We start from the raw sequence: 19,070 nt of genomic DNA on the forward strand, positions 1-19,070 counted from the left end.
CTTTATCATCATCATTTTGTTTTCTAATTCTATTTTTTCACATTGTGTTTTATTTTAAAAAATCTAAAATTTAAATGTGATAATTGATTATTATTTAACGATAAAGAAAAGTAAGTAAAAGATAATCAATTACGAGACACGGAGGAACTCCCCTATTTAAATGCTTAAATGGGTACGAAAAGTTGGATAGCTCAACTGATTTGAGCTTAAAATTAAAGAAGTTGAGGTGATAAAAGTTCAGGGTGGTTCAAGTTCGTGTAATGAAATGAATACTAACAAAAATTAACATAATAATTTTTGTTATTAAAAAAAGGCTTAAATGTGTCATTGGTCCCTGCACTTTTACCCTTTTTTGGCATTAAGTCCTTACACTTTTTTTTGTTTGGCTTTAGTCCCTGCACTTTGAAAAAACATTGCAATTGGTCCTTCTGTTAACTTAAGTGTTAAAAAAAAAAAACTAAAACTAACGGTGTGCCACGTGGACGAATTATTACACGCCACGTGGCACACTAAAAGACAAAACTATAGAAATAAAATAAAAATAATAATAAATGATTTTTAATTAGTTTTATTATTCTTATTAGTATTGTTTAATTGAAAATTAAAAATTTAAAAGATAAGAGATATCCAAAACAGAACAAAAACACTAACGATGAGTAAGGGGAAGAAAGTGATTTTAGGGTTTCAACTTGAACGTTGCCATTCAATTTCGTCCTTCATTCATCAGGTTTTGATTCGATTTCGTCCTCCATCCATAAAATCAATTTCAACCTCCATCGTTAATTCGATTTCGCGATTTCATTCCCGTTTTCTATTCTGTTCGCGGTTTCGACCTATGTCGCCATTTTACCGTCGTTTTCGTTTAATCCCCTTACCACTGAGATGCGTTTATGCGTTTCAACTTTGTACCGTTGAGCTGCGTTTCTGTTTTTCTTATGTTAATGGATATCCGTATTTTTTTTAAGGTAATCATTGCATTTGCTTAGCTTGTACGTTAAAGGGAGGTGTTTCATCAAATCAAATTCATTAACATTTCTACCGTAAATAAAAAACCTGCTACAACAGAGGACTACCGTGTTGATTGATTTGTGGTACAAGGAGCGTCAACTAGCTATATTCAATGAGTTTGCTGTTATTAGGGGCACCCTTCTAATTAAACATTAAACAATAAAAATAATAAAACTAATTAAAAATGAATTATTTTATATGATTTATTTTAATTCAGCAATCTTGTCTTTTAGTGCGCCATGTGACATGTAATAATTCGTCCACGTGGAAAAAGTGTAGGGACTAAAGCCAAACAAAAAAAAGTGCAGGGACTAATGTCAAAAAAGGGCGAAAGTGCAGGGATCAATGACACATTTAATCCTTAAAAAAAATGCTCAAGTGGATGTCACATACATATAGTTCGTATTTTTAAATATCAGTAACTGATAATATCTAATGCACTCAGTTTCTTCAATCCAACATCTCAATTTTTGTACTAAATAAATAAATAACTATATTGTTACCATTAAACACAACTAATTTATTTTAAAATATTTTATTAAGTTGGGTCCGAAAAAATAAACAATAGAGATTCCTTTAACTAGATTGTTGACCCGTGCGTCACACGGGTTTATTGTTAAGGGGTTGAGATACGAATAACAAAATGCAATATATAATTGGTAACGATGAAAAAAAGAACAGGTGATAATCCATAGCTGACAAAATAAAACACTTCATAAAATGTATAAAATCTGAAAATATTATAAAAGAAAATTTGGTAATCCTATCAATAATTTGGTAAAAGAAATATGAAAATTTTAGTACATTGGCATGTAGTTTCATCACACATTGCGAAATACTTCCTCATATACGACGTTAGACGTCACAATGGTATCTTCACCATCTTCATCAGTGATCAATATCTATAGTCCTTCTCTGGATGTAACTCTTGAAACAGCAACATACAACTGTCTGTGAGAAAATACAGGTGTTGGTAGATATACACCAACATGTTTAAGCGACTGCCCTTGACTTTTGTTAATTGTCATTGCAAATGATACAGTCAAAGGAAATTGTCTTCGTTGAAACTTAAAGGAATCCTGACATCTGAAGGCGATAGAGATAGCCTGGATACAAAAACCTGATCACCAACATTACTCCCGGAAATGACCCTCCCCTCAATGATAGCCAATTTTAGGGTTTGTTATATATAGTCGAGTTTGCATGGAAATTAGGGTAGTCGAGTTTGCATTGAAATTAGGGTAGCCAAGTTTGCATGGAAATTAAGGTATTCTGTTTGTAAACATATTAAATAAATGTACAACAACTTGTCAAAAAAAAAGTCTGCAGAAACAATAGATACATACAAACGATGACACAACATGATAGGAATGAAAAACTCATCAATGAGGAGAAATATTAGGGATTGCTGCATCTTAGAGGGCATTTGTTAGGTTAAATTGGTGCATTGCATTTTAGATGGAATTTGTTAGGTTAAATTGTTGCTAACCTAATGCAGCATTTTAGGTGCTGCATTTTAGATGAAATTTGTTATGTTAAATTGTTGCTAATCTAATGCATCATTTTAGAGGGAAATTATTAGGTTAAGTTGCTGCAGACCTAATAAAATTAATAAATAATAAGGCAACAAGTTGTCAAAAAAAAAAGTCTACAGAAACAATAGATTTATACAAACGATGACACAACAAGCTAGGAATGAAAAGCTCATTAGTGAGGAGAAATGTTAGGGATTGTTGCATCTTAGAGGGAATTTGTTAGGTTAAATTGATGCACTGCATTTTAGATGAAATTTGTTAGGTTAAACTAGAACGCCGATCCGTGCGTCGCACGGGTCTTTTAAAATTACAAACTGTAGTATATTTTGAACAATCGGTATTTAGTTTTTTTTAATGAGAATAGATTTCTTTTAATGATGAAGGAATATAGTTTGTTATTAACATATGAAACTATATCATATTTTTTGTATTAACCATCTGGTTCGAAGAAAAAAGGAGATATGGTAATCTGGAGTTCGGTCGAAAAGTAAGAAAAGTTTGACCAAAAATTGTCCTCCTAAAATCAAATTCAAGTTCTCTTGAACAATTCATTATTTATGGAATTCATTAACCATTCAAACCCAATTGTTTGATTTATGAAACATTATCATATGACATTTACGATTGCAATGAGAATAGAAAATATAGAGGTGGAAGACAATACATTAGAAGAATCGTCTTTAAAAAAAAAAAAGATTGATGGAGAGCATCAAGATCCATTCACTATGCTCGTTTACAACACAATCTCAAACATCTGTGTTCCACCATCATCGATTGGTGTGACCTATATTCCCTTTTCTCTTCTCTTTTCACTTGACTTGGTTGATGGAGTAATCACAGCTTTCAAACAACCTATACAAAACGATAAAATTAAAATTAAAACAAACTTTGAATTTCCTTTGTGTGTGAGATGGACACAAACTTACATCATAGCCTAAAAGCAAAGTTGGATTATTGTAGAACCATTAAATATTCGGTAAAGCACCCAATATAACAACATAACATTGATTTCAAATAAGAAAAGAATACACCAAGTCGATCAATATCATAGTTGATTCTTAGAACCTCCTAACAATATGAATATTAATTGATACCACAACAAATAGGAACAGATAAACAAAATATTAAGCACTAAACAGAACAAACAAAACTATCATGCAAATGTATGAAAGGAGGACAATAAACATTGGCACATTGCAGCAACGTTTAAGAGTATGGCTTTGTACAAAAAATGTATGACATAACACAACCAAGATCCTTAAAGCACAACTTACACCAAGTATTGAGGAGAGGATGAGGATATAGGACGCCGAAGTTTGGCTCACAAAAGACTCATGTCCACATTGTACACACCAGACAAAAAACATACTGAGCTATCAATTTCTTTCGAAAGGATAATCACAACTAACTATTATAACACCTTTAGATCCTATTAGAGAATCAATGTCAACTGATCAACACAACTACTATTAGTTACTATGCACATCTTTTTACAAATTTTTCTTCGCATGCTTCTAGTTTTTGATAACCCAGTTCTTTTGAATTTCTTTTTAAGTTATGAAGATACTTTTTTATGGAAGAACACTATAGTTAAAACTATTAACTCCTCAATGATAGTTGTATAAACAAAAGTAGAACCAACAGAGTCCTTGAAATAGTTTCTAAAGAGCAATACATATTACAATATTTGACCAAAAAAATAAAATATTTGTGTGACAATATTATGGTCTTGGTCACACGGCTAAAGCATAGGATCATAATAAATTACTTTTAAGTTAAATAAATATGCATGGATATAACATGGCTTATAAAAACATACACGTACATAAGTTAAATGGTTAACATATGATAACTTTTGTAAATGTATTTTGCATCACATTGACTTCAAGCATATGATAGTCATAGCTATAGAGGCTAAAATTGTTTCCATAAAAATAGGGGAAAAAGACTAAATAAATTCAAAAGCAGCAGAAATGTTTCTTAATTAAGCTAGAAATGAAGCAAAAACAAAAAGAAAAGATTATACATGGAAAAGGGTAAGAAAGGCATATCATTAAACTTTCGATCAGAGGACCTAATGAAAATGACAGGCTGATATATAACTATTGCAAAGGAGTTAACATATACTCAAGTAGAGGAAAGTAATATAGACATACCATAGTCCATAAAAGACTTGATGGAAATGAGTCATTACAACAGTCATGTTTACCAGGAACTTCATTGGAGTATCAAATATCCAATAAGTTATGTTCTTGCCAACCATGTCCTTGATAATAATGCCAAATTGACTGATGCCAAAAAAAACATAGGGATCCCATTAAAATCATGTAGTGTTTGCCAACCATTAGTTAAAAAAATATGACAGCATGGTTAGCCAAGCATTTAGCCAACATGACAGCACCCTTAAAAAAAATCAAAAATATCAACAAATATGAAAAACATTGTATAGCATACTATTAAGAATTTAAATGATGTAAGTCACCAAAACAATTTACCAATGACATATAATAATAGCAAAAAGATTCAAGTCTCCAAACATTTAATTAGCGCACTTTATTTCATATGGTACAAAAATTTAAAAAATGTAACCTAGAATTGCATACTTTGTTATATACTTGGTTCTATATATGTACAACAGCAGAAGCTAATAACAACAATGACATTAGAAACTTAATAGAACCAATGTTAAATAAAAAGGATTCAAGAACAAACACTTCAAGATGATCATCTCATCACTTAAACAATATAAATTCATGTTTATTTATGATGCAAACAACCACACTCTGATAAAACTCATACACAACACAAAAATTACAACATTTGAAGAATTATTGTATAAGGCAACTGGACATGATGAGTTTATACTTACTTCATAAGTATTGTACTCAACGTAATACAATACTTGATCCACAACTTGTTAACCAACTTTTCTAACTCAATGACTGGAAGAATCCTTATGTGATTACACGAAAGAACCTCAACCACCATCAAAATCCTCCCTACCTACTCCAGCAAATCTGCAATCCCTTGCGGTCGTATCAGATTCAATTATATAATTGATATAGCAAAACCGCACAAAAATCTGAAACCAATTTAAGATTATTTAAGAAAATAATGTGAAAATAAGACTAAAACTGAAACCAATTTAAGATTATTTGTGAGGAATTGTCACCTTCCGCCACCGACTTCGCTCCATCTGATCACACATTCAAGAATTCTGGTAAACTATCACTCCTCATTCGATTCCGCTCCATCTGATTACATATTCTGGTAAACTATCACTCCCCATTCGCTTCCGCTCCATCTAATTACATATTCTGGTAAACTATCTTTATTTATTTTGTAAATATCACAGAAACAAATTTCAAAACTCACAGTTCTTAACCAATAATCAATTGCACCATTCTTGATGGCACCAAACATTCATCATCAATTCCCAAACCATTCCGAAAATCAAAACTCAAAAACACAACAATAAACAAATGTCGTGAAATTTACTAAGAGAGGAGAAGAACTCCCCAAGATCGATACCAGAAATGCAACCGTTCGTTCATGACAAAGATACTGATAGTGAAACAGAACCGAACAGAACACCAAAGGTGAGACAGAAGACGAAATCGAAACTCTACTGGAGGTGTGGAAGGGAGCAACCGCAGGTGCCGGCGGCGGTCAAATCCTTGTGGGGTACTGTTCATCGAAATCACCTAATCAGAGATGTCATAATCAAAACGTGAGATTAATTCAAATGAAACGTAACCAAACCAATATTTTTTAAAAAAATAAAAAGAAAACAATTACAATGATTACTAAAAAAAGACTTTGATAGATCGATAACCAGGAGAAAGGGAATTAGGTCATCAAATCCAACAGATGAGTATTCTGAAGAATAACAATCTAGATCATGATAATCACTGTCCGATGAATTTTCTGAAATCCCTCTGATTTCTCTTCTCGGTTGAACAATCACCTTACACAAATCTCTTCGCTTCATCAGATTCAACATTTAAAAAAATCCGACCAACCATCACTCGATCTCCTTCGCTTCAGCTTCGTCACGTTGCGTTGCCGTATCAAATTTGCGATGCATACCGATGAAAGGGAGAGAGAGAGAGAGGGAGGGGCGTTAACAATTGATAAGAGAAGAGATTGTGGGAGCTGTTAAGAATGAGAGAAAATATGGTCATGGGAAAGAGAGAAAATTTGAATATGCATGGAGAACACAAATGCCACGTTGGGAATAATTAGGGTTAATGATAGCTTTAGGGGATAAGCTTTAGTAAGTAAGATAACCAAGTTTACATGGAAATTAGGGTAGAAAATATTTGCATCATAAAAAAAAAGGCAAGAGGATAGGAATATAATTGGTGCGATGCATTTTTTTTAGATGAAATTTGTTATGTTAAATAATTGCAAACCTAAAAGTGTAGAAAATATTTGCTTAAAAAAAAAGGATGATAGGAATAAAAAAAAAAGGAGGATAGGAATTCAAAAAAAATAATAATAAGGATTCGGCTGGCCAAAAGGAGGATAGGAATAAAAAAAAGGAGGATAAGAATTCAAAAAAAAAAAATAAGGATTCGAAAAAAAAGGAGGATAGGAATAAAAAAAAGGAGGATAGGAATTCAAAAAAAAAATAATAAGGATTCGGCTGGCCAAAATTATAGCAAACTTGATAACAAATTTTGGCTGCCATTAATTAAGTAAGATGATCAATGGCTAAAATTGAATGGCGCCTAAATGTGCAAGATCCAATGGCTCAGAAAAGCGGAGGGAGAAATGGGGGGAAAATATTAGGGTTAGAAATAGCTTTAGGGGTTAAGCTTTATTATTTAGGGTAGAAAATATTTGCTTCATTAAAAAAAGGCAAGAGGATAGGAATAAAATTGGTGCGATGCATTTTTTTTAGATGGAATTTGTTATGTTAAATAATTGCAAACCTAAAACTGTAGAAAATATTTGCTTAAAAAAAAAGGAGGATAGGAATTCAAAAAAAAAATAATAAGGATTCGGCTGGCCAAAAGGAGGATAGGAATAAAAAAAAAGGAGGATAGGAATTCAAAAAAAAAAATAAGGATTCGAAAAAAAAAAGGAGGATAGAAATTCAAAAAAAATAATAATAAGGATTCGGCTGGCCAAAAATATAGCAAACTTGATAACAAAATCCGACTGGCATTAATTAAGTAAGATGATCAATGACTAAAATTGAATTGCGCCTAAATGTGCAAGATCCAATGGCTCAGAAAAGTGGAGGGAGAAATGGGGGGAAAATATTAGGGTTAGAAATAGCTTTAGGGGTTAAGCTTTATTATTTAGGGTAGAAAATATTTGCTTCATAAAAAAAAAAGGCAAGAGCATATGAATAAAATTGGTGCGATGCATTTTTTTAGATGGAATTTGTTATGTTAAATTATTAGGGTTAGAAATAGCTTTAGGGGTTAAGCTTTATTATTTAGGGTAGAAAATATTTGCTTCATAAAAAAAAAAGGCAAGAGCATATGAATAAAATTGGTGCGATGCATTTTTTTAGATGGAATTTGTTATGTTAAATAATTGCAAACCTAAAAGTGTAGAAAATATTTGCTTGAAAAAAAGGAGGATAGGAATAAAAAAAAAGGAGGATAGGAATTCAAATAAAAAATAATAAGGATTCGGCTGGCCAAAAGGAGGATAGGAATAAAAAAAAAGGAGGATAGGAATTCAAAAAAAAAAATAAGGATTCGAAAAAAAAAGGAGGATAGGAATTCAAAAAAAAAAAATAAGGATTCGAAAAAAAAAAGGAGGATAGGAATAAAAAAAAAGGAGGATAGGAATTAAAAAAAAATAATAAGGATTCGGCTGACCAAAATTATAGCAAACTTGATAACAAAATTCGGCTGACATTAATTAAGTAAGATGATCAATGGCTAAAATTGAATGACGCCTAAATGTGCAAGATCCAATGGCTCATACAAGTGGAGGGAGAAATGGGGGGAAAATATTAGGGTTAGAAATAGCTTTAGGGGTTAAGCTTTATTATTTAGGGTAGAAAATATTTGCTTCATAAAAAAAAAAAAAGGCAAGAGGATAGGAATAAAATTGGTGCTATGCATTTTTTTAGATGGAATTTGTTATGTGAAATAATTGCAAACCTAAAAGTGTAGAAAATATTTGCTTAAAAAAAAAGGAGGATAGGAATAAAAAAAAAGGAGGATGAGAATTCAAAAAAAAAATAATAAGGATTCGGCTGGCCAAAAGGAGGACAGGAATAAAAAAAAAGGAGGATAGGAATTAAAAAAAATAAAAATAAGGATTCGAAAAAAAAGGAGGATAGGAATAAAAAAAAAGGAGGATAGGAATTCAAAAAAAATAATAATAAGGATTCGGCTGGCCAAAATTATAGCAAACTTTTTTTTGAAGAAAAAATTATAGCAAACTTGATAACAAAATTCGGCTGGCATTAATTAAGTAAGATGATCAATGACTAAAATTGAATGGCGCCTAAATGTGCAAGATCCAATGGCTCAGAAAAGTGAAGGGAGAAATGGGGGGAAAATATTAGGGTTAAAAATAGCTTTAGGGGTTAAGCTTTATTATATATATAAGATATATAAGATTGCTGCTAACCAAATGCAACATTTTAAAAGGAAATTATTAGGTTAAGTTGCTGCAAACCTAATAAAATTAATAAATAAAGGATAAACATCATTCTCTCAAAGCACTCAAAATTATCGCTTAACAACATAGATACATATTTAGCTTAGTTTGATGTTAAATAAAGAAAGCACACACCACCATTGTGATGCTCACTAAAAAAAGGAGCCGAAAGGTGGTTTGTTACCCCTAAACAAATAATAAAGCTAATTAAATTAAACTAAGGCAATTTCTTTTCTCATCTTTTTTTTCTTTTCACGCAACCCTTTTGTATTCGAAAATATCCTTGAGATTTTCAGATTATATAATATAAAAAGAGTTTTTTTTTGGAAAATTTGTTTTTTTTTTCTTCCACCAATTTAGATTAAAAAATCGAAAAAAATAAGTACTTCGAATTTTATAATCCATACACTCCCTATACAACATACTTCGAAACATGTATAAGGGCGTTTGAATTATTAAATTAAAAAATGTGTGATACACCTTCTTATGCTAAGAAATCCATGATTCGTGTTTGAATTATAGATTCGTGTTTTTCTAGTTCGAACTATATAATACACTCGAAAGTATCTTGAAAATTGTGTATTGACAATTGGTCCATACATTGCACTTTAGATATCCGTTAGTGTTGTTTTATTTTTTTGTATCACCTGGTTGGGTTGACATATACTTTGTGTGAATTTTTTAGGTTAGGTTTATTTCCCCTATTTGTTTTATACTTTTTTTAATAGTAATATATATGAGTATCTGGTAAGGACTAGAATCCGCCACACATTTAAACATCGCTGGAATTTGGAATATCTTCCATTCCTTTCTTTTGATGCCATTGTGCTCTTGATTTATATAATTAAAAAAAAAAAAAAAAAAAAAAAAAGACGAAAGACGCACAAGAAGAAAGTACGGTGAGAAAAATAATTGCCTAAATAAATAAATTAATTAATTAACTGGGTGATGGACCGGTACATCATACAGAATTAGGCGACCTAAACGAATCTATAAATACAAAATTTGCGACCTAAAATCTCAATTAATTCCAATTCTTTTCTTATTCTTTCTTCCACCGCCGCAGTCCAAACCCTTCATCTCTGTTTCGTTCGCAGTTGGCATAGCCGGTTCTGATTCTGCAATCTCTCTGCCACGCCGCAACGTCTTTCACCTTCGCATCAACAGGTTTTCTCTATTGATCCTTTTACTTGGCGTTTTTTATTTTATTTTCTTTTCTTTCAGAATTATTACTGATTCCTTATCTTATGAATCACATTTTTAACCTTGAATTGAATTAAGTATTATGCTTGACACTTTTTGTAGCCGTGTTTTAATTTTTACGATTACTGTGAATCACAATCGCAACCTCTACATTGAATTTAGTTATTTTCTTAAATTATTATTATTGTCATCATATTGATTCCATTTTGAGTTGCAATTGCCTTACATCACAGCTTCCCTTTATACCCTTGTTATCGCTATTCTAGATAACAATGTCACGAGCTTGTTTGCATGATCTTGTGAACATACTAATTTATGAGCGGGGGAGGAACTTATTGGATTCAAATGCTTTCAAAAGATGAATCCAATAAATAAAAAATAAAAACAAAATAATCATACCATTTTCAATATAATTGACAATATTGATTAGTTGTGCTAGTGTGATTTTCAACAACATTAACATATAATACTCAAACAAACCATGTTAATCATTTTTAAATGAAACAATCAAATCAATCACGTTTATAGGAATTAAAAAAGGAATTAACAGGATAAAACTCACAAACTTCGCGATAGGAGAATTTTTGAGTGAGAATTTTACCCATTTTTTTCTCACTAAAATGACTTTAGAGTGAGAATTAGGGTTCCCCAAGAACATTAGAAGAGTTATGAGCGTCATTTGCCAATGTTTACGTGAATCACCGTCGTGTTGCTTAAAATCAATATGTGAAATATGAAGAAAGAAAATGTGCTGCTAACATGTGGTATGTGGTGTGCTGCTAACAAGTCGGCGTTAAGTTTCAAGATTTCTAAAGATAAGATTTTTCAAACATCTCAATATTGCAAAGAACCGCCTCTAATAACAATATTGAAGAGAAGAAGTTTAATGAATGTGAAACTTAATTCGGGTCAATACATGTTATGAATTTTGATTTTAATGAGCTTCCAAATGATGCTTTTGAATATGAAACCATTTAGCGTCTTTTTTTTTTTGTTTATATTTTTTTAATAGGAATGATATTATGATTTTTGTGTGGGATACCCTTGATGTTGTTATGTAATTTGCCTTATTGGTAATTTTTTTAATTATAATATCACATGTATTAGCTAAAAAAATTCTCAATAAGGAAAATTACATGACAACTTCAAGGGTATCCCACACAAAAATGATACTATCATTTCTCATACAATAAACATAAACAAAACAGAGACACTAATTGGTTTCATCTTCAAAACCATCACTTGGAAGCTCATTCAAATCAAAATTCATAACAACTATTGACCCTAATTCAGTTTCACTTTCGTTAACCTTCTTCTCTTCAATATCGTTATTAGAGGAATCATGTTCTTTGCAATCTTGTGATGTTTGAAAAATCTTGTCTTTAGGAATCTTTAACCTCAACACCAACTTCTTCATTTCATCGTGGCTATTATTCGTTAATGATTCATCAAAATCACTTATAACATCAATTTTTAGCAACACAACTTGTTCCTTAACCTTTTCATTATCATCCATGATATTACTAGAAAATTTCTGCCTTTTACTGTCATGATTGTGATTCACATCAAAATTGGTAGTTGTTTCCTCGTAACCCCATAAGACGTGAGTTGAACAGTGTTTGATCATCAATAATAACTCTTGTTCTTGTATGTTATTCGGAGAATCTCACTCTAAAGCCATTTTCTGAACACAAAAAAAAAATGGAATAATTCTCACTTACAAATTCTCCTCTTCATAGAGCATGATTAGAATGGTATAATTTCTACTCACTTAATTTGTAGCTAGGTTTTATCATGTTAATTCATGTAAAATGTTAAAAATGTAGACATGATTCTTTGATAATATTTTCCTCGTGATCATAAATTAGTTTGTCCAAAACATCACCTGCATGCAAGTTTTTGAAATTTTTATCTAGTAAGCGTATCATCGTACCATCTTTTTGTGACATTAATGTCCACCTTACAATGCCATGAACCCCTTTGGTTGAGAATGTGTTTCGCTTAGAATTCAAAGTACTCTACCTACACGAATGATATGTTCCAAACCTAATAAATTAATGCATAATTGTGACAACTGAATTTTATATAACTTTTAAATGTTGAATAAAGATCAAATCACTCATAGATTTAGCTGTATTTTAGGCATTCAACAAAATCTCTAAAATAGTAGTCTTCCTATCATGTTCAATCAAATTTCACATGTTATTCTCCTGGCAATATCATTGTAACATGATAAAAATCGTCAGTTATTGACTTTACTTGGTTGGGTTGCATCATCTAATTTTGATACATGTTGTCAAACTAGTGGCTACAAGGGAAGCCCTCATGTAAGTCAAGTTAGGAGGACTGTAAGGAAAATGGGACTTCAGTTCAATTCTAAGAGGCGATTGCATATTCCAACTTCAATAAGGCAAATTAATTTTCCTTGCACTTACAAAATACATTTTTTAAGTCAATCATGTACTCTTGGAATCGAACCGAAGTTCCCATTTTTGTGATTCTTCAACATTTTTTGTTCTTCCTATGTGTAGTATTTTTCCCATTGATCCATTGATCCTGCTGTATTCTTTGTAGTGGTGATACTGCACATGAGATTTGATGTTTTAATTTAGGGTTGTGTTAACCAGTGCCCCCGGGGCACTGGTTAAGGTATCTAAAAAAGGAAAAATTAAATTGAAAAAGATATTTTTTTGACTTTTGAAACATTGATTACACAATTTTCAATGCAAAAGCTTCTATTTTTGCTTCCTTAACCAGTGCCCCGGTTAACATTTCCCTTTAATTTATATTAAGAAAACTTATCTTTGTTAAGGATTTTATTGTTGTTTGTTTTAGACGATGGGATTTTAATGTATATGTCATGGATTTTTGTGGATTTGTTATGTATGTGTTTCATTTTACAAATTATAACCATGTATCACTATCAGTTATCTATGAAGTTTAGCATTATATTTATTTTTAACTGGTTCAACCGACGGTTGGACCATGACTTGGGGTCTCGCTGGTTCAACTTCAGGTCTGGTTTTAAAACATTGACTTTAGGTTTTAGATAGTAGTTTAGAGGGTAACTTTGACATGTGTTTAGGTGTTTTCATTTTGCGTTTTAGACAGTAGTTTAGAGGGTAACTTTGACCTGTATTTAGATGTTTTCATTTTGCAATTCTGAACTAGTAAACATATCATATGCACATCTCAGCTTTAAGCATGGACCCTGAAGCTGCAAGAAGTGCACGAGAATCTTTGGACCTGGCATTTCACATGTCCAATATACTCGACACGGGTTTAGACCGTCATGCACTTTCTATTCTCATTGCCCTCTGTGATCTTGGGGTCAATCCTGAAGCACTTGCTGCTATTGTCAAGGAACTTAGAAAGGAGAGGCTCCCAATGTCATCATTGCATCCTACGCCTCCTAAATCATGAATGTATTTTGTTATATCTCTCTCCAATGTTGTTTTGTGGAAGGTATTTTTTATATTTATATTTGAATTGTTGTATGCATATTGAGAGGCTGGTTTATCAAGAAATGCTGGTTAAATTTTTGGAGCATTATAGATAAACGAAACAATGGAAGAATAGTTTAGGTGTATTAGATTTCTTCCGGATAGAAGTATTAGTTGTGTTTTGTTCTTTTTGTTAATTTTTCCAATTGACAGAAACGCTTACAAAAGCTATTGTCTGAATTTATTGTAAGATTGATTCATCTTGGAAGCAATATGTATTTTAGCAAGGTTTCCTAGTAATAGCATAGCTGCCTAATGTCTATATATATTTTTTTCTTACTACGTTTATGAAACAAGGAAGGCTTTACTTTCTTAGTTTATGTGATGTATAACAAGTCAAATATTGTATTTATCTGTCACATTCAAAGATATTTTGTTTCTTTCATTTTTGGTAGCTACATTTCTAAAAGATGGGTCGATTGTTTTCTATTTCAAAAGTTTTTTTTTCTTTCATTTTGTTTTGGTCACTATTTGTAAATTTAAATCAGGCTTGAAGCTTCCTAGCTTTATGAGACTTGCCTAATTTCATTTTGTGAGGGCTCTAATGTATTTATGTTGAATGTTGAATGTTTGTTGTAACCCCGGCCGTTTTCTTCAATTCTTTTTCTAATGGATATGTAACTTGGCCTAAGGATAAACTGCCAAAAATTTCTTAAAATTGCAGTTTTGATGATGCATACCTTTAAACTATAAATATGGATATCTCTCGACAGAGATTTGAATCGCAGTTTAGAATATCGTGGTAGTTAAACCATAAACATCTAATATTCATTCATCCAACATCTTCGAATCATCGCTAATTCAATATAGGATGATTCTCACAACCCTTTTGGCCATTTTTGTGACTCTTGTTTAAAGTTGCTTATGATACAATCTCCCGTACGCATCAAAAAGATTATGGAGAAGCAAGGTGTGTGTGGCCCTGGACCACGTTTTAATGGCAAAGTTTAAGAGAGCTGAACCATGGTAGGAATCAAGAATCCTCCAAGATCCCTATTCATCTTTTTTTTCTCATTCCCATAGATCTTCAAGCTTGTTCCCTGTTGTCTCTCTTTTTTATTTGCTCTTCATGTTTTCCTTCTTCAATCTTTCTATCCTAGATTGTTGATAGTTGAGTCTTTGTTTTCTCCCTGATTGGGTTTGTAGTTACACCCTTTGGTGTTTTGGTTCTGTCTCCTTGTTTTTACCTCTCCTCTGTTACCCTTCCCTCTCCCCATTCGTTATTGATTTCTGTGTTGCTTTGGGTCTTTCTGCTTTGATTTCCTTCTCTTTTTTCTTGTGCTCTTTCCTCCTTTCTTCTGTCTTGATCGTGTTTCTATCTGGGGATAAAGGTGTTCTCTCAAACACCATGGATACTGGTTCCCATGGTCCAATTAATTCTGGTCTCAATCGTCTTTCCAAGATACAAAAGCTTCAAACTAATCTGACAACTCTACAGAGTAACTACGCAGACTTCAAATTATTGGACCAATTTTTGTAATAATTAAAATATGAAAGAAAAATAACTAATTTTTATTTTTGTAATAATTTAATGATCATGAATATGCCTAAATAATTTTTATTTAAAGTTGTGACTATAAAAGTATTTTTCTAAAAAAAAAAAAGTATTTTTCTATGAGATATTCTTGCATGAACTGTCACCCAACACATTATTCTTACACCCAACCAATTAAAATATGACACATGTTATTAACTTTAAAAAGAAATGTGATTTTAATTAAGGAAATGGAAACATAAATGGTGGTTCTTGTCGGTTAAAGAAAGTTGAAAAAAGAGAGAGAAATATTAAAAATAATGAGAAAAAATTCTGATACTAATTCTTTTTATTATTTTAACGAGGTGTTTGATTTTAATTGGTTGGGTGTAAGAATGATGTGTTTGGTAAGAGTTCACGTAAGAATTTTTCTTTTTCTATTAGTCGGGTATAAAAAACTTTGAGAACACAGTAAGGTTGGTTGCTTCGAATATGATAGATCCACTCAAGGGCAAATACATACATGACAAAAAGAATTTGCAACATTGTCCTTTCATTTTTTGTTTATGTGTTATTTATGTTTCTAGATGCAAATACCATTTCATTGCGCTCACGTAAAATTACAAGCAACCCACTAATATTTGGTTGATTTGATACAAGCATATGTTTGATCTCCAACTCTTGCATATAGGTAAAATCTAGTTTTGATGATAGAGTTTTCTTATGTATCAAACAGAGAAATTTTCTTATGTATCCAACATGTTCAACGGTGATTAATCACCAGATAAAATCTAGTTTGGATGAGAGAAGTGCTTTTTTTCAAGGAGAGAGATATTTTCTTATGTATCCAACATGTTATTCAACGGTGATTAATCACTGTTAAACGACGATGATTACTTTTTACTTATACATAGTTATATATTAAAAAAGAAATTATGATCAAAGACGCCTACTCACTGTTCCATATCACAACACAAATTTGTTCAGTGTTCACACTTTCATAACCACTCTTTTAGGATGTGTTAAGGATTCCACCATAAGATATTGTGTTTGTTGTTATTAGGAAACCAAGTGTATTTTACTCTTTCTTATCATTATTGTGGGATTAGTGGTGTAAAGTGTGTAAACACCTGAAGGCTTAACATGATTCATGCCTCAAACTTGCTTATAACTATCCCTTCCTTAAAGCTGCAGCCAACAATTCTTACTTAAATCATTATTTGTGTGATTAAATAAATACTATCCGTCAAGGTTTTACAACTCAAGAGTTTATCTCAATTCGTTTTGCTTAGGTAAACTCGACTCGAAAACTCGTACGAGTTTACCTAAAATTAAAATTAAATAAAATTTATTATTTACATGACATGTGTAAACGAACATAATATTGTAAATAGTCTATTAGTGCAAAATATGACTAAATTATAAAATAAAGATTTTCAACCACCATATTAAAGCATTATGTTCAACTAAACATCAAACTTGCAAAATCATAAGTCTCTTAAGTCTTAACCATTCAAAAAGGCAAGTTTCACAAGTTTCTAAAGTTGTTAATAAAACTATCCAAAAAAATTTAGACTTAAATTCCGATTTTACTCGAGTTTACCCGAGTTTACCGAGTTTGACCGAGTTAACTCGAGTCAAACTCGTTAAACATTCCGATTTTACCAAAAATCGAATGTACCTCCGAGTTAACACGATTTTGGTACCTAAAAACGTACACTCGGCGAGTTAACACTCGATTTGTGAAACATTACTACCAGTACCAAGTACTGGACAGTTATTTTTTTAAATACCAATTTCCTATCTTCATTTTATTACTACACCATTTTATATGTGGCTATAGCACATGAGCCAGCTAGGCTTACGTTCAAAAACCCAAATTATGTCCGAGTTGTGAGGAAGCTCTTTAATATATTTTGTAATCCATTTTTAATTGGCCAACTGACTCCCATTATGAGAATTTTTCACAATAAAAAAGTTCACTATTTTTTACAAGCCGCACAAGTAAGAAAAAAAGGTAATAACCATTTTAATCTCTCAACGTCGACAAATAGTTAAAAAGTTTTTAAATGTATAGAAATTTTAAAATAGTTTTTAATTGTGTATTCCGTTAATCAAAATAGTCTCTCGCGTTAAAATGTTCTTTTAATATTGTCATATTAATCTATCAATATACTTATTTATTGTCATATTAACCTTATAAGTATTTACTTATTATCATATCAATCCTTATAATAAAAAAGTTATTGTAAATATTGTGGAACTATATTTACATCAATGACTATTTTGACTAACGGAGTGCACAATCAAGGACAATTTTATAATTTCGATAAATTGAGAGACTATTTTAGCTGCTCGCTACACATTCAGAGACCAAAATGACTATTTTCCCCCAAAAAAGTACATTGGTTATTATAAGATTATTTTAATATTTAATTTTTGTAAATATTTTTTTTTGTAAATATTTAGTGAAACTAAACCCTAATCCTTTAAGCAAAGTTCACGTCTTATGAAAGAGAAAAAAGGGTTGAAATGAGAGACATCACTAAAAAGTAGTCATATAAATTTTTTAAAGATAAGTTGTCGACAAAGTTGATGAATACTTTAAAATTAATACAATAAAATGATCAAAAAATTGTAAAAAAATAATAGATATTTGCTTAAAAAAAATACACTAGATAAAAACATGTCCTACCAATATTATTGATCATCAAATCAACCACTAAATTAGCATCAAAATGATAACCAAAAATGCTCGAATCACTTGATCGGGTCAACTGCTTAGCTTCAAATCCACAATTTACATGAAAGAAACAAAAAATGCAGGGCCCATCTTTATCTTTATGTCAAGATCATATCTCAGCTCGCTTAATTTCCAAATAAAGTACATTTTCATCAACTCATTTTATAAAACTAGAAAACTTTCGAACCTTCACATTTGGCTCAGCATTTGCCATGCGTCTATGTTGTTCACATCTTATATCAAAAGGTTTAAAGGCCTATGCTAGCTTATGGGTGACATACCAACATGATGAATTGATGATGAAATATAAGCTTCTAACAAAACAGGTAAATGTATTCCTCAAGTAATATAAGAATGATTTAAAAAGAAGAGTGCAGAGTGAAAAATACCGTATAGGGTAATGACTTTTCAAATGAGGAACCATAATTCCCAACCCAAGTACAAAATTTGATGCCTATTTTTAGCTAGTAGGGATCCGTATAAAAATGATTCAGATAGCTGCTCCCAACATACCAAGCTTCCAACATGACAGTAGAAAAACATTAGTAGTATAGTAGCTAGAGTTTAAACCCTAAACTATTTTCTCCAACTTTTTTTTGGAGTCCCAAATCAACAACTTGAACTATGTCGTAGAGACTAGATTTTGTTTTTATATTTACGACGGGGAGAAAAGATAAATGAGTTTATCAAAATGCTACAGCGACGCCGACGAGCTCTGACCTTGTTCTGTGTCGTTTTCGTGAGTTTTGTGGTCAGGATCGGGTTCTTGTATAGGAACGTAATGAAAAAATGAGTTGGGCTGGCAATATCTGGATTAGGCCTTGCGACTCGAGTCGGGTCAAAAATTAAAACCCAAGTTCCCTATATAAAGTTATAACCCGGTTTTTTCATTCTTGATCTTCTCATCTTCACCGAAACTACCCTAACCAAAAACAAGACCCTTTTTTCATTCTTCTTTTCTCAGCTCCGAA

General features: G+C 31.5%; 1 protein-coding gene and 2 long non-coding RNA genes across 4 annotated transcripts; 1 reads left to right on the forward strand and 2 right to left on the reverse strand.

The window, feature by feature from the left end:
- Positions 1 to 3,094: 3,094 nt before the first annotated feature.
- Positions 3,095 to 4,914, reverse strand: LOC146902819 (uncharacterized). The gene is made up of 2 exons (XR_015023552.1): positions 4,700 to 4,914; positions 3,095 to 3,395 (listed from the first exon to the last, which is right to left on the reverse strand). It is a non-coding gene; the product is annotated as an uncharacterized LOC146902819 (long non-coding RNA).
- A 513-nt stretch (positions 4,915 to 5,427) lies between these two features.
- Positions 5,428 to 7,032, reverse strand: LOC146902820 (uncharacterized). Its single transcript, XR_015023553.1, has 3 exons — positions 6,342 to 7,032; positions 5,716 to 6,247; positions 5,428 to 5,625 (listed from the first exon to the last, which is right to left on the reverse strand). It is a non-coding gene; the product is annotated as an uncharacterized LOC146902820 (long non-coding RNA).
- A 3,165-nt stretch (positions 7,033 to 10,197) lies between these two features.
- Positions 10,198 to 14,122, forward strand: LOC146902821 (mitotic-spindle organizing protein 1A-like). 2 transcript variants are annotated; one of them, XM_085733806.1, is made up of 2 exons: positions 10,198 to 10,343; positions 13,576 to 14,122. In XM_085733806.1, exon 2 carries the CDS (start codon positions 13,584 to 13,586, stop codon positions 13,800 to 13,802), a length of 219 nt encoding a protein of 72 aa, XP_085589932.1. In that variant the 5' UTR covers positions 10,198 to 10,343; positions 13,576 to 13,583; the 3' UTR covers positions 13,803 to 14,122. The 2 variants fall into 2 exon arrangements, with proteins under 2 accessions (XP_085589932.1, XP_085589931.1); XM_085733805.1 differs by having other exon boundaries at positions 10,213 to 10,343; positions 13,551 to 14,122.
- The last annotated feature ends 4,948 nt before the right edge of the window (positions 14,123 to 19,070 follow it).

This window comes from Medicago sativa, chromosome 8 (genome assembly GCF_051527215.1).
Source record: "Medicago sativa cultivar Bolivia chromosome 8, Bolivia_mono, whole genome shotgun sequence".
NCBI lineage: Eukaryota > Viridiplantae > Streptophyta > Magnoliopsida > Fabales > Fabaceae > Medicago > Medicago sativa.